At 35.0% G+C, this 16,798-nt stretch overlaps 1 protein-coding gene across 1 annotated transcript; it reads left to right on the forward strand.

Moving 5' to 3' along the window:
• The first annotated feature begins 8,794 nt into the window (after positions 1–8,794).
• Positions 8,795–16,667, forward strand: LOC103973985 (nucleoside diphosphate kinase 2, chloroplastic). The gene is made up of 7 exons (XM_009388694.3): positions 8,795–9,093; positions 9,241–9,297; positions 9,402–9,488; positions 14,450–14,530; positions 14,622–14,734; positions 14,836–14,885; positions 16,387–16,667. The coding sequence occupies exons 1-7, from the start codon at positions 8,845–8,847 to the stop codon at positions 16,452–16,454; spliced, it is 705 nt and encodes a 234-aa protein (XP_009386969.1). The 5' UTR covers positions 8,795–8,844; the 3' UTR covers positions 16,455–16,667.
• Positions 16,668–16,798: the final 131 nt, after the last annotated feature.

The raw sequence follows: 16,798 nt of genomic DNA on the forward strand, positions 1-16,798 counted from the left end.
AAGAAACCTAGACTTACGGACTTATTTAGCTTACTAAATGTCTTTAAATTTATAGTTAGCACATAATTGGGTTGGAATTGGGCCAGCTTAATTAAGGGTCAATTGGGCTAAGGTTGGGTTATGTTGGGCCAAGTATAAGGCCCAAACAGTGACCCAATAGGTGGCACCGTCGTGGCACAATCTCTGAGATTATGTCAGGCGGTGGTATTGCCAGACTGGATGGTGGTACCTCCCAATGTTAGTACTGCAGGTGGTGGTACCGCCTAGCACAGGTAGTGGTATCATTAGGACTCGGGAAACCAGGGATAAGACTCTTTTAGGCTCTAAGTTTGAATCCACTTGAGGCTTATAAATATCACTCTCATCCCTGGTTAATACACACAAGAATTGAGAGCAAAAAGTAGAAAAACACTATTACAATCTTGTGAGTACTCATCTAAAAAGCTCTAAGTGTTAGTATAGTTTAAGAGAAGAGTAAGTGGGGGTGTAAATGTTCTTTCTTAAGCCTGCAAAAGGAGAATAGAGTTGTAAAAAGGTGGTTGGTCTTTACCTATTGAAGGAAGACCGATAGTGGATGCCAATGGCCTCCACGGAGGAGGAATCGAGAGTGGATGTAGGTCACGACGACCGAACCACTATAAACTCGGTTTGTATTTCTGTTTTGCTCTTTACTTTAATCATAAACTGCCATGCTTCCTCATTACTTTAGCTGCACACTCTTACGAATGTGTTTCAAGTTAACATCTTTCCGAGATTAGTTTTAATTAAATGAAAGATTTTTGAATCGACGTGATTTTATCCATTGTACTAATTCATCCTCCCCTCTTAGTGCCGACTCATTCCTAACAGTTGTTATCAGAACTAGGTTATTTCTCATTTAGTTTAACACCTAACAGAAATGGCTCTTTTTGGCTTTCAAGAGGGTTTTTCTCTCGTTCGTCCTCCCATGTTCAATGGGACAGACTACACATATTGGAAAACTCGAATAAGAGTTTTCTTGCTTTTTTTAGATTTAAATTTATGAAATATTATTGAAAATAATTTTTAAAAGTCTTCTACTCCAATGAATGAATGGAATGATTTGGAGAAGAAAGCTTTTTCTTTGAATGCTAGAGCTATGAACGCTCTATTTTGTGCTTTGAGCAAAAATAAATTTAATCGAGTTTCTATTTGCGAAATGGCTTTCGATATTTGGCACATTCTTGAAACCACATATGAAGGCACTAGTAGAGTAAAAGATTCAAATATTAATCTTTTGATGCATGATTTTGAGTTGTTTTGAATGAAGTTGAGTGAAACTATTATTGACATGTACACCCGCTTTACGGATGTCATCAATAGTTTAAAAGCTCTTGGCAAATATTTTTTAAATTTTGAACTTGTTAACGAGATATTAAGATCCCTTCGAAAGAGTTGAGATCTGAAAATAACTGTAATACAAGAGGCAAAAGATCTCAATAATTTTTCACTTGAAGAAATTTTTGGTTCATTGATGACATATGAAATGACGCACAATGCACACGATGAATATGATGAACAAAACGAACATGAGAACAACCTTCCAAAGAATGGATTTGACACTTCGAACACTAGAATACCACTTAAGTGATAACTCAAGTGATGATGATGATGACTTTGAACTTCTCACTATAAAATTTAGAAATTTCATGAAACAAGAATTAAAGAATAAAAATAAACTTAAAAAGAATGCAACTACTTGCTATGAACGCAAGAAGAAAGAAGTACCTTGGGATGATGACATATGAAATGGCGCACAATGTACACGATGAATATGATGAACAAAACGAACATAAGAACAACCTTCCAAAGAATGGATTTGACACTTCGAACACTAGAAAACCACTTGATTGATAACTCAAGTAATGATGATGATGACTTTGAACTTCTCACTATAAAATTTAGAAATTTCATGAAACAAGAATTAAAGAATAAAAATAAACTTAAAAAGAACGCAACTACTTGCTATGAACGCAAGAAGAAAGAAGTACCTTGGGATGATGACATATGAAATAGCGCACAATGCACACGATGAATATGATGAACAAAACGAACATGAGAACAACCTTCCAAAGAATGGATTTGACACTTCAAACACTAGAAAACCACTTGAGTGATAACTTAAGTGATGATGATGATGACTTTGAACTTCTCACTATAAAATTTAGAAATTTCATGAAACAAGAATTAAAGAATAAAAATAAACTTATAAAGAATGCAACTACTTGCTATGAAAGTAAGAAGAAAGAAGCACCTTGGGATGAATCGAGCTCATCCGATGACGAAAAGCAAACCGATGAAGACAAAATGATGAACTTCACTTAAAAATTATACCATGCTTCTTTTTCTAGCTATTTTGAAAAAATAATCATGACAATTGCATGCTTTATGAAAATATAACAAAATAATATTTGTGTTAGGATCAAGAGCACTAAGAGGGGGGGGGGGGGGGGGGTGAATTAGTGCAGCGGATTAAAACGTTGGTTTTTGAAATCGTTGGCACGATAAAAAAAAAACTGAACTTGAAAAGTTTAACTTAGATGCGTGTTCGTAAAGAAGTGCAGCAAGATTATAAAGTACGTAAGAAAGTTTGCAGTAAGATAAATTGCGATAAGTAAACGCAAACCAGAGATTACTCCAATTTTAGAGTGGTTCGGTCAAATGACCTACATCCACTTGCGAGGCCCCTCTTCGATGAGGCTCCCACCTTCCACTAGCAAATCTCTTGAAAGGGAAGGGTAAATACCCCTCTTACAACTCTTTACAAGCGGTTCACTCTCTTACAAATTTTCGAGAAGGAAGGAGGTGAACACTAGCAAATTGAAAACAAGACTTGCTAAGACTTTTCTAAGACCTTTCTCTCAATCAATTGCTGCTCAAAAAGTTGTATTCTCAGCTGAGACTTGAGGGGTATTTATAGGCCTCAAGAGGATTCAAATTTGGGCTCCAAAAAATTTGAATTCTCTTATGTTCCCGATGCTGGCGGTGCCACCGCCCAGCCAAGCGATGCCACAGCCCAGCGCTCGGGTGCTGGGCGGTGCAACCGCCTAGCCCAGGCGGTGTCACCGCCCAGTTCTCGGGTGCTGGACGATGCAACCACCCAGTCTAGAGGTTCCATCGCCAGACCCTTCGGTTTACTGGTTGGGCTTTAAATTTAGCCCAAACCAAATCTAATTTTGGGCCCAATTGGCCCCTAACCCGGATATAGGATTATCTCTTAATCCTAATCCCAATTACAAGTGAACTACATAACTTAAAAACATCATAAGCATGTTTTCAACCGCGAACGTCGAATCTTGTTCCGGCGAGCTTTCCGAAGAACTTCTTTCGACGGACTTCCAGCAAGCTCCCAATCTTGTGATGACTTTAACGAGTAGCCGAGCCTTCTCGGTGATCTCCGCGAACCTCCGACGATTTCTTCGGCGAACTTCCGAAAATTCTGACACGTTCCTGATTTCTTCTCGGTTGGTTCCGGCAGCATCTCCGATGATTCTTCGGTCTCTTAAACGTCCATCGAACTCGACTCCGGTATCCTTGCTTTATGTTTTCTAGTTATCGTAGTTAATCCTGCACACTTAACTCAATAATATGAATTAGATCAATTAACCTACCAATTGATTATATCATCAAAATCCGAGATTCAACAACTTGTACACCTAGTAAGATTAATCTTATGTTTAAGAAGCAATAATGTGTATCATGTTGAGTTCCGTATTACTTTTCGATTTTGATTGAAGATGCCTTACGTTCAATGAAATCATGCTTGATGTTTTAATGAAAATGCTAAGAGGTTTGATATCATGCTTAATGAGTTTATCTTTCGAAATTATGTATGATGATTTTTGTGATTTATGGATTATCGATCTTTACTGTATTTAAAGTTCTTTTTCGGTTTTAAACGTTGATGCATATTTTTATTTGGCATAAATGAAAAGGACATGCTTCTATGAAATAAATCACATGAATTGAAACAACTAAAAAGAGAAAATTATTTTTCTTGAAAATTTTTTTTATCTTATCGATTTTTCACTAAGAGATTGATAAAGTATTTATGTCATTTTGAATCTCTTAAAAGTAATTTTGATGATTTGTTGATTTGAATTTGGATGAGTTTCATCTAACCATGATGTTTATCTTGATTTCTCGACATTTATAACTTAAGATTTACCCTATATGAATTGAGATCTTTTATCCTCGATGTTTCGTTTTACTATTACTATCCAAATGAATCATAATTTTTCAAAACTATAATATTTATGATTCATATTGAATTGAGAGATATTATACATGAATCGAGATCCTTTATGTGTTCTCTCATGACACCTTTTGCTATAGGAATATCTTTATCGATATCATGATCTTGAATTCTCGATATTGATACTTGAAATTTTTCTATGAATCAAGATCTTGTTTTTGAACTTCCATATTTCTTTTTTATTATTTACTAAAAGGGAGATTTGTCAAGATAAATCATATCATTTAGTATTCATGGCTTAATCCTTCGTGATCTTTGATATTTTATCTTTCATGATATGATTTTTATGTATAATTTCTTGCATTCATGAAGTGTTTATCTCATCACCCAACTAATTTTTCTTGATATTCTTCATATAATAATATGAAATTATGCATGAAATACTCATAATATTATGTTGATACATACAAATGAGAAGTTATGATCATGCATAGTAGGATGTAATATAATTTGACATTTAGATACCATCATGATTTGAAATACTTATGATTTGGAATGATACATGCAATACTATGATTTTTTATGAAATGATGTGAAAGTCAATAATTATCATTTTCTGATACCATATTGCAATTAAGAATAATACTTTATCTTTGTCATGATTTAGAAATTTATGTAAAAGGAAAAGAATTATAAAATTATATTCTTCCCTTCTTTTTGACAATGACAAAGGGGGAGAAAAGTTGCTAGTTTGCACATCAGAAAGAGAAGCAAAATGCTTGCTAATCTCAAAAGATGCAAAACTTTGCCAACTTTCAAATGTTGTAAAATTCACTAGTATGCATGATGTAGAACTTGCTATCTTGAACATCACCAAGAATTGCTATTTTGCCTATCTCAAGAAGCAAAACTTTCAACTTGCACATTACCAAAGAAAGCAAGAATTGCTAGCTTACACACTTCAACAAGAGGCAAAAATGCTATCTTGTATTCTTTTTCCAAAACTTGCTAGCTTAAACATTGCAAAGAAAAGCAAACATGTTAAACTCTGCACATCTCTAAAACATGCTAACTTGCATGATGATAAAACTTGAGATTATGTTTTTTATTAAATGATTTAAAATTATATATAAAAACTTGCTAGTTGCACTTCTCCTTTTTGTTGATGACAAAGGGGGAGAAGTTACAATGACAATCACGCATGGAAAGATGTATTGAATGATTTGATTATGCATGATTTTATGATGACATGTTATAATTATTAATGATTAAATTTGCTTTAACTTGAATTCAATTTGAATTCAAGTTACATCTCACATATGCCATATTGATAGGGGGAGTTAAGGTTAACTTCGTCATCAATTGATTGTCATCATCAAAAAGGGGGAGATTGTTGAATCTCGGATTTTGATGATGAAACCAATTGATAATGTTTATGATTTGATCTGTGTTTTGAGTGACGTAGTAAGCTTCAATCTGGAAGAGACAATTAAAGCATGAAGAATCATGTTGGGCTGGAGAAAAACATGTCAGAAGATTGGACGTCGAGCTGAAGGATCGGTCGACGTATCGATAGAAGGCTTTGGGCCATCGGTCGACGTAATCTTGTGAGAACTCCTCTCAAAAGCTCTAAGTGTTAGTATAGTTTAAGAGAGGAGTAAGTGTGGGTGTAAAGATTCTCTCCTGAGCTTGCAAAAGGATAATAAAGTTGTAAAAAGGTGGTTGGTCTTCGCCTATTGAAGGAAGACCGATAGTAGATGCTAGTGGCTTCAATGGAGGAGGAATCGGGAGTGGATGTAGGTCACGATGACTAAACCACTATAAACTCGGTTTGCATTTCTATTTTGCTATTTACTTTAATTATAAATTGCCATACTTTCTCATTACTTTAGCTGCACACTCTTATGAACGTGTTTTAAGTTAACATCTTTCCGAGATTGATTTTAATTAAACAAAAGATTTTCGAACCGACGTGATTTTATCTACTATACTAATTCACCCCCCCCGTTTAGTGTCGACTCGTTCCTAACACCAGGTTCTTCTAGTCGTTGGTCGAACGACGAATGACAATCATTCCTGAGATGCTCCAACATGCAAACCAGTACGTTATCGTTGAGGCCCTAGTTGCAGGGAAACGCAAAGAACATAAGAGACCTCATACAGAGCAATCCCAAGGGCAGCCCTTGGGTCCACTAAGAAGGAAGCTCGATCGGTCCGAACTGCCACTACCGAGGCCACCTCCTCGCCCCCTGGGCTCGTCCAGAATGGAGATCTTCCTACAAATCAAAGAGAAGGGGCTTTTAAGGGCGCCCAACTCATCGAAGACTCCATGTAAGCTCAGAGATCGCTCCAAGTATTGCAAATTCCACTGCGACTACGACCACGATACTAAGGAGTGTCATGACCTAAAGAATCAAATTGAGGAGCTCATTCATAGAGGGCACCTTGGGCGTTACATCCAGAAGCAACGAAAACCTTCCCCACACTTCCAAGGCCCCGTTGAAAAACAATTGCCTACAATCGTTCCATGTATCATAGCATTGATAAGTGTCTTATTGAGGTTATTTACGGTGCTAATCCTACTTGTCCTTTAGACTTAGTTCTTTATTCAACTTTTAACTAAACAATTTAGTGAAAATGTTGATGAGAGAGTTAAACAGATAAAGAAGTTACGTGAGAGTATTCAAGCAACCATTGAGAAGCAAAAATGAGTGATACATGTCAACGGCTAACAAACTCAAAAAGCATGTAGAGTTTAATGAGAGTGATTTGGTTTGGATTTATCTAAGAAATGAGAAGTTTTTAGTAGGTAAATTTAGAAAATTGAAACTAAAAGTTGATAGTTCATTCAAGATACTTAAGAGAATTGACAAGAATGCTTATAAGATCGAGCTTCCTGAAAATTATAGAGTGTTCCCAACATTCAATGTGGCTAATTTAAGTCCTTCTCATGTTGATGGAACAAATAAGGGCTTAAGGACATATCTTTTTCAACCAATGAAGTTTGACATAGGAGTGCCTAATTTCTTACTATAGCCTATAAGCCAAATGAGTTGTAAGCCTATTTTCTAAACTTGCAAATGGTCAAACTGGATTGAATTGCCCAAATTAAGGAGTGCTTATATAAATAAAAATAAGTTCAAACTCTTAACTTTTCAACTGGTGGGCAGATTCAAAGGGACATTTAATTCATTTTTTTTTCATGATCAAGGAATATATTAAAGGGTTTAGTTATTAGTTACAAAATAATAAATTTCATAGCTTCCTATGCATGAAGAGTTATTTTATGCATTATTTTGATGTTCTAGAGTTAGAAACCACTTAGAATCTAATTTTATATATATATATATATATATATATATATATTATAAAATGATAGGTTTCGCCTAAATAAAAAAGTCGTGAGTTTTGTCTCTATATTTCTTAGATATTTTTTTGAGTGGTGAGTTTTTTTTTTAAGTCATGCATCCTTGTTTAATTATCCTTTTAAGGGTGGTGAGTTTTTGTATCGATTTTAAACTTTATCTCTTTTCCAAAAGTATTTTTGGTAAATATAATTATCAATCTTTCAAATTTCATTTCTACAATGATTTTCACACCTAATGCCTAACCTATGTTATTAGTTTGTTGATTGCAGGAGACTTTTCTAAAAACCTGTGTTATTAGACTTATATATATATATATATATATATATATATATATATATATATATATATATATATATATATATATATATATATATATATATATATATATATAATTCAATGTATACAGGATTTGATTTGAAGAAAGAAGATCAATTAACATACATCTGCAATTAACATTTCAACAATACAATCAAAATAGGCTAAAGAAATGAGGTGTGAGATATCTTGATGCAATTTTGGTGAATAAAAACAAAGGCAAAACTAGAGAGATGCATGTGCTCACACAATATATTTATGAAGTATCATTTCTTGAGCCTGCAAAATGTATTCCAAGTTTATTGTGCAATTATCAGATTAATGCATCCCGACCCAAACAAATGCCATGTTCTTGTCGCCAACACTATATCAATACTGATTCAGTTCATTGAATCATAAAAGATTCATCACGATCACAACAATGATGTGTTAAAAACCTGATTTCATGGATGGAGTTTTTCTGAAAGTTTCGTAAGACTTGATATCTCATTAGTCTTTATTTATCGAGTGAATTATTCTAAAATCTAATCAAGTATTATCGTGTCACTACAATCCACTTTAATTAATTAATATAGAAATTTAAATTTTTTTTTTTTAGAGAAGTCGACTTAGATGATTTATTGTGTGTGTCACAATTTGTAACAATATATTTCTTATCACTTAATATTTTATAAATTTAAAATTATTCATATATCTATAGAGAAGGAAATAGAAATTTTGCAAGTAACTCTACCTATTGAGCTTTTGCAGACTCGGATGAGAGTGAAAATTTCTGTAATCATTACATAAAATTATATATATATATATATATATATATATATTACGGAAGTAATAATGCTAAATTACTCCAACCATTAAAAGCCCATGGAAGCCCATGACAACCCAATATATGCGAGTCCGAACTAACCGTAGTGGTGGGAGCGAGAGAGAGCGAGAGTGACTGAGCGGATGGATGCTGTTGGTGTGCTTGCAATATGCCCCTGCGTTCTATCCGAAACCCCTCTATCCCGGGGGAAGAATGGAGCCGCTGCCGCCCATGGCCGAGCCCACAGCCTCTCTTTCCGATCATATCGCCATCTTGCCGCCTTCCAACCCTCTCCCTTCCTCGCCCTTTCCTCCTCTTGCCGTCACGCAGGCACAGTTCGCGCTCGGAGGACCAAAACTCGCATATTCCTGCCACACCTTGTCGCTGCCATGGTTTGAGCTCTCCTTCCCTCTCATGCCCATCCAGGAGTAATCAAAATCTTGTCTTTCAAGCGTAGTCGTTCTTGATTTCGTGTTCGAAGTCAGGAAGGGACATAAAGCATGCCTTTCGACTGCTCTTTTCTCCTTTTTTGGGTGCAGGAAGGGGTTGAGGAGACTTACATCATGATAAAGCCCGATGGTGTACAACGTGGGCTGGTAAGACTTTTTTATGCTTTTCCTTCTCCATACTTTATGCTTCCTTTCTGCTTGATATGTTCTATTTCTTGTTTGGTTCATGGTTGTTTTGGTAAATGGCAAAGGTTGGGGAAATCATTTCCCGCTTTGAGAAGAAGGGATTTTTGCTCAAAGGTTTGAAGCTTTTCCAGTGTCCAAAAGAGTTAGCTGAGGTTCGCTTTCTGGCTTGCTTTCAGCTTCATGATTTGCATTTGTCTGGTTTATTTTTCTATTTCATGTTACTGTTGGAAAAAATTACCATGCACAGGGTGAACTATGATATTATTTGTTCAATAAGGATAGAATGTTATTTTTTTAAAATTATGTCAGATTACTGACTATAATCTAGACATTTTTAAATTATGTTATTTTCTGTGGAAGTAATCTAGACATTTTTTCTTAACCTAAGCCACTAATTACTTCATAAATCCAATCAGTATGTTTGTAAATACTAGATAAGCAACAACTTACTTTGAACTATTTTCTTAAGCTATTCCAATAAATAATTTATCAAATATGTTATCATAATATTTGCTATTTGTTTATGTTTTTCTTTTCAAGATTTTGCACATTTTCACCATTTTATGTTGCTAGTATGATTGTATATCTTACTGTTATACTTTGATCTTATGGCATTAACCTCACTAGTGACACATGTTATCATATTGATCAGAGCTAATCTGCAAAATGTTTATGCACATAAAACCATCACTCTTTTATTACTCAAAATTAGTAAGAGAATTGAAGAAATGTGCACAGCTTGGCACAAATACATCCTGTATTGCGTGCTAATACAAAGAGTCTTACGATTTGATAGCATAGCTAAGAGGGTGATAATGATTAAGCAAATTGTGATAGTAAATCCACTTGCTGAAATGTTCCTTACTGGGAACCTAGATGAGGAGTAGCATTTGTCATTGAAAAAGAACAAGAGATATAAGGAAAGAAATTACTACTAATCTTCTTAGCTCCACAAAATCCTACGGAAGGTGGACTCTTGAACTCTCAAATATGTGATTTTTAATTGGTAAACAATATGCTGTAACAATGTTGGGGCTTTTAGAAAACAGCTGCACTCAATAAGTATTCAGAAGAGTAGTTAGAATATCTAGGAAATTAAGGATAATCTCTTTCCCGAAATAAAAAATAGAAATTAATTCCTACTGTTGTTTTTACTAAGGACCAAGTAGCTCTTCACTATTCTCTTTAGATAGGAGTCAGTGGATGCCATTCAGGCCATCATCTTGCTCAGTCATGGTCTTGCAGGGCATGTGTTTTGGTTTGGTGACTGATGTGATCTTAATTTTTTCATCGTCCATATGGCTTTGTGTGATGTTGAATGTCCAAATGAATGTTGATGTGACAAATTCTAGATGATTTCATCTTGTTGCATTCGACACTGAATTAATGATAATGAACCATTGATCATCTGGTCAAATCATCAAAGAATTATCACAGTATGTAAATTATCTCCCTGGAAAGGACTAATATGGATATCTGTAAGTGCAACCCTTTGTATAGTGATCATTGAATTAGTCCCAAAAAGGAATTTTCAGCATTGTATAAATTAGCGAAACAGGGTTTTATAAGGTGTTGGGATGCTCACAAATGTGAAATAATTAAAGTTACATGTTTTTTCCTGTAGTTGATAGGTAGCTGTTCTTTTTTCTCCAAAAAAGAATGCAAAATAGAAAAATAAAAATAAAAGTTATTTGTGATTATGATTTGTGGATTGTTCCTTTCCATAGGCATGCAAATAAAGAGATATTTAGAAGCAGAAGCTTTTTTAATCAAAATAAAATAACTGATGAACTTATGACTTATTTGATTAACTAAGTGCTCTAGAAAGCATTTATACTATATTGGCTGAAGCAAAGCACTCCTGTGTCAACCATCTCGATTGTGTCAATAAGGTGCTGGCATGGATTCGCATGCCCTAAAGGTATTATACAAAACCTAAGAAACTATAGTTAGCTTGTGTTGTCACACCTCCTTTTAGCATGAAGGTATATTAGAAAAAAGGAGCTTTCATAAGGCATTTATGGTTCACACTAAATACTAATTAATTAAAGGCACTACATCACCTATTCCACTCACCAAAATACCAAAAAATACATTAAATAGAATGCATATGTTGAAAGCAACATATTCTAAAAATGAGATAAAAACACAAAAACAAGTAGGTAAAGTATGCTATGGTTGAATAAAAAATTGTATTCAAGTATGGTGAACTTATGCATTCTTGTTTAGTAACTTGTAATACAAAGTAACTAAAGTCTAAGAAACTAATGTATTGTTAAATATAGGTATGATAGCATGATAACAATCATATGGTACAAATAATTGATTCTACATATGATATTTGACCAACAAGTTGTTATTAGCTTTTTCTTGACCTCTTTTCCTTCTGGGGCATTTGTTCTCACACAAAACTATTTTAACAAATTATGACATAGAATGTTAACATAATGATAGTTTCAAGTTAGCAAAGCAACTAGAGAGATCATTAGAGGGGCATCTGAGATAATGTAAGAGTTAAGTAGATGATTATGACAAATGTGATGAATATTTGTAAAATTATGTTGAAAAAGAGGTACAACACTTGGATTTTTTAACAAAGATTCATGTACCTGCGATTTTCTCAGAGTGTGAGTTACGTATCGAACCGTGGCAATTCATACCATACCCCAATACAAAGTCAGTTCTAATATCACAAACTAAGTCGGCTCCCTAGTGTTAGAGCCAAGAATATTGGGAAATGATGTCAATTGTCATGCAATTATACAAATTAACTCGTACATCGAGAAAATCACACCATGAAACTTCTATTCAAGAATCTAATTATAAAGAGCTATACATTTTTTATTCAATATAATTTCACAAATATTCATCACATTTATTGTAACAAATAATCAGCATAGCTCTCACATCATCTTGAACACCTCCAATAGTCACTTCAGATCTTTTGTCAAGTTGAAACTATTACCATGCTAACAGTCTACACTCCACCAGAATTCATGAAGGTGGTTTTGGATAAGCAGGAATGTTTGATAGGGAAACAAACAAAGTATGGAAAAGCTAATAACAACATATTGGTTAAATATCATATGTAGAATCAGCTGTGCAAATGAATTATCAAGGATAGTGTGCAGATGATAAGAATGTATGCAGTATGCATGTATGTAATATTATTCATAAATACAATCAGTCATACATATGCATCTCATCAAGCATTGACATACAAATGAGACGTCTGATGGTTACTTCTTCCAGAACAACTGATGTAGAAAAACCATATAATATGTCTCATGATTGTCGCTTGCGTTAATACAATATAATATACAAAATCCAATTATGCATTCACATCATCATCAACAATATCCCGATGTAGTCGAACACTTGATAGTGCACTCTCAAATAGTTGATAGAGCATGACTCTAATGGGATGAGTTCTTTATCTCCCAACAGCTGATGGAGAGAACTCATATTACACTCCCATAACATTGATGGAGTGGTGCCCCTCATCCATCGTGTTAGGACATGTTCCTCCCAATGGTTAGTGGAGGAATTATCTAGCTATCATGTCTAGCAGCCCATTAGATCTCGAAGGGAATGATTTTACCATAATACTATACTAGCCTTTCTATGACAAGAGCCAAGAACAAGAACAGTACTCAGAAGTTATATCATTATTTATTATATCATTTTCATACTAACGCTCAATTCATGCTAGTGAATCATGCATAGTGAATAGTGTAGGGATTCAATCCAATAAGTACTATTCAATCCATTATGGGCTTGTACCTCCTGCCATATGGAGCAAAACCACATGGAGAGCACAAGCCTAAAATATGCATATGCAAGGTAACATCAAAATACATTAATAGATACTAAGAAAATATGATCATGCAAGATGAATAAATCGTTATATGTCAAAAAAGTGTCAAAAGTATCACAATGAATCGATGCATATTATCTGGCATGTCAGACAGCCCAATGACGACTCTATACCATGATGTGACCACAGTGCCTTTCACGGATAGTCCTTTCCCCTTTGAGGACTTACTAAACCAATATATTATCAAATCAATAAAACTCAATAGATCAATGAACATGGTCAATTAGCAATGCATGATTTATATTTGATCCAATTTGACAAAAACACTTTTTAGATAATCATTCATATTCGAAAGAAAAATTCGATGGGAATACTTATGGTGGTCATATCTCAATTTTCATATAATGCTTTAAGATTTTCTTGACCTTTCAATGGTTTGAGAGAGAGGTGCAGAATCTTTTGATGATCATTCATATTCAAAAGAATAATTTGATGGGAATACTTTTGGTGGTTAGATCTCCCAGGCGACAATACGGCAGGAGAGAGGGCAGAAGATGATGAGCATTATCTCTTCCCTATGTGCGCTTTGAGTATGTTACTCGTATGGAGCCACCGTCGTTGAGTCCATGACATAGCCAGTATCGGTATTCCGAGCCGTCCATGGTCTTGTGTCCAGTGTCCTATTCGTTCTCCTTGTTAATATCCTATCCACGTTCAGTTGATATCCTCTTTGCATATCATGATATGTATATTATGATATCATGTTTTTACCTTATGAAATACATTTAAGATTGATCTAAGAGAAGGCACGTGAAAAGGGCTAACCCTTTACACCTGACCAAGAAACCCATTGGCTGCATGTATTCTTGTAGGGTTTCATTGTTAAAGATCTTAGAATGGCTAGAGATTTTCCCATGTTTTTTTCCTTAGACATAGATGATAAAATTGTGTTTAAGTTAGAAATCTGGAAATCATTTAGTTAACCTTAGATAAAAGATCCGAGGATAACATGCGTTCTAGTAATTTTTTTTTAACTAAATCTTTGTCCATTTGGAATAGGATGCTTATTTCCTGCACTCTCTCTCTCTCTCTCTCTCTCTCTCTCTCTCTCTCTCTCTCTCTCTATTTTTCTCCCTTTCACTGTGGAAATATGAATGCATATATAACCACTTATATATATGAGTCTGTATGTCTGTGCAAACAGCCAAATGCATTACTAGCATTTGGAGCAACCAGAGGAGAATGATCTTGTTCCTTAATAACTTATGTCATTTTTTATGTTATTTTAATGAACAGGAGCATTATAAGGATCTTAAAGACAAATCTTTCTATCCTAAGCTGATTGATTATATCACTTCAGGCCCAGTTGTTTGTATGGTATGCTTTCTAACATTACGGACTATATAATTTTCAACAGGTAGATAATTGTTTTCAGTTCTTAATAAATTTCTTCTTTTCTTTTCTTTAGGCATGGGAGGGTGTTGGTGTTGTTGCATCATCTCGTAAACTTATAGGAGCAACAAATCCTCTTCAAGCTGAACCAGGAACCATACGAGGTGACCTGGCAGTTCAAACAGGAAGGTTGGCCACTTGATTTCTAACCTCTGAAAGTTTCAGATTTATTTGCAATTTGTTACGTTGTCTTTTGCATCACTACTAGGATTATTTGATTCCTTTGGCAGAAATGTTGTGCATGGAAGTGATAGCCCTGAGAATGGCCATCGTGAAATTGGTAAGTTATGCAACACCTTGTTAGCCATATAAATTTTACATGGAAACAGAATTTCTCCTTTTGTAGGAAAAACTATTTAGTTTCTATTTTCTGGCCTCTGGATTTGGGCTGGATAGGCAGAGTGGACTTTATCACTTAGACACAGAAATCATTTTATGTAACTTTAAAAACATTTCTCACTCTGGAACATCTAGATAACAATCTGGTGGCGGAAACATTTTTTTCCAGTCTAAACAAAATCTCTGACTAATTTTTTTGGATAATTAACCAAAGTTTTACTTTAATCAAGAACATCTTCTTGATTTAGTATCTTGGCCAAGCTTTCAAATCCCAATCACACCATCTAGTATGGTTAACAACTGGTTCCACAAGAGACTGGCAAAAAGGCTGGACGATTTCATTCAGTTCGGTCTGGGATAAACTGTACCATCCAGTAAGATCACTGTACCGAGCCTATTGGGTGGTAAAGAATGCAGTACAAAAGGGTCCTGGACAGTAGGTCTATCATCCAGTACTGTTAACCTTTTTTTTTTATTTTGGACAGCTGCAACAGCTGTCATTCATATCTTTTTTTCTCTCTTTTTCTCCATCTCACATCTCCCCGACGTTCTCTCTTTCCTTACTCCACATCCTCCTCATTGATGCTGCCGCGTTCTAATCATCGCTACATTGGTGCCTTCTCTCCACCATGTCATCACCATCGCAGCCATCACCTCCTATTGATACGCATTGCCACCTCTTCCATCTTTAGCTTCTAAGCATGGAAGCATACTGACACATGCTATGCCCAGCCATATCAATTAGCACAATAGAATATCAACACATGATACACCCAACTGTACCGGTATCTTACTGGTCCAAAACCTTGATTCTGACATTGACCTGGGTATCTTGGTTATTTGACTCAACTTGTAGAGTGTCCATTAACTTCATTAACTCTGCTAATTTGTTTCATAACTTGCATTGTATCGATATTGAGTCTAGACTTAAATCAAATTATTGCACACACATCGTGGCAGTTTTTTGGACTGTTTTGTTAATTGCTTGGTACTTGCATAGGGCCCGGTGGATTATGAGTAGCAACTTTTTGTTGTGTTATGGAGTTTGGAAATGTAGCAACATGCAAATTGCCACAATAAAAAAAAGGATATAGTTGCAATTGAACAATTTGGATTACTTAGCACAAGATTCCATGAATCCTTGAAAAGAGTGTATCATCTTTTGAGATGAGAATACAACAAGATGCATATAGCTGAGCAATTTGATGACAAGTGATGAAAACTTGGATACTGGATAGAATGATTCAATAACTAGTTGGTTTTGTTAATCAAGACTAATAAATGGGCCTGCATTTTGACTCCTTGATTTTAGTTGATATCCACACCAACAGTAATAGAGTGAGTTTAAACACCGCAATTGCTGATGCATCTGGATAGCAAAATTATGGTTATGTCGTTCACATTGATGATTGCATCTAATTCTTGTATCACGTGCTCTACAGATCTATGGTTTAAAGAAGGTGAATTATGTCACTGGGTACCAGCTCAAGCACCTTGGCTGAGGGAGTAAATTTCCGCCATTATTTCAAAAATTCTTATGATTGGCGGCTTACTTTGCTGCCATGATTTCCGAGTTCTCGTTATTCTGTTAATTGCGGCATGTGCCATTGGTGCCTTAACCTATCATTTTATTGGTTGAGAGATGTGATTTGTGGTCGCAGCATGAAAACATTTTGACATTTTTTTAAATTTCCATGTAATGCAAGCGTTGGCCTTTCGTCTATATTGGTTTGCGATCACCTTTTCTGCAACATTTATGATCTAATCTACATCTGGTTGGTTAGTCTCTCCGAGGAAGCCTTGTATTACTTAAGTTGTTGGTCATATCGATTCTTGCAAGCAATTGGCATCAGT

This window comes from Musa acuminata, chromosome BXJ2-1 (genome assembly GCF_036884655.1).
Source record: "Musa acuminata AAA Group cultivar baxijiao chromosome BXJ2-1, Cavendish_Baxijiao_AAA, whole genome shotgun sequence".
Taxonomy (NCBI): Eukaryota; Viridiplantae; Streptophyta; class Magnoliopsida; order Zingiberales; family Musaceae; genus Musa; species Musa acuminata.

Excerpts from the sequence above, each read along its gene's own strand:
- LOC103973985 (XM_009388694.3), top strand. The coding sequence starts at position 8,845 with ATGGATGCTGTTGGTGTGCTTGCAATATGCCCCTGCGTTCTATCCGAA. Across the intron at positions 14,531-14,621 it reads CAGGCCCAGTTGTTTGTATG|GCATGGGAGGGTGTTGGTGT; the intron begins GTATGCTTTCTA and ends TCTTTTCTTTAG. Across the intron at positions 14,886-16,386 it reads GAATGGCCATCGTGAAATTG|ATCTATGGTTTAAAGAAGGT; the intron begins GTAAGTTATGCA and ends CGTGCTCTACAG.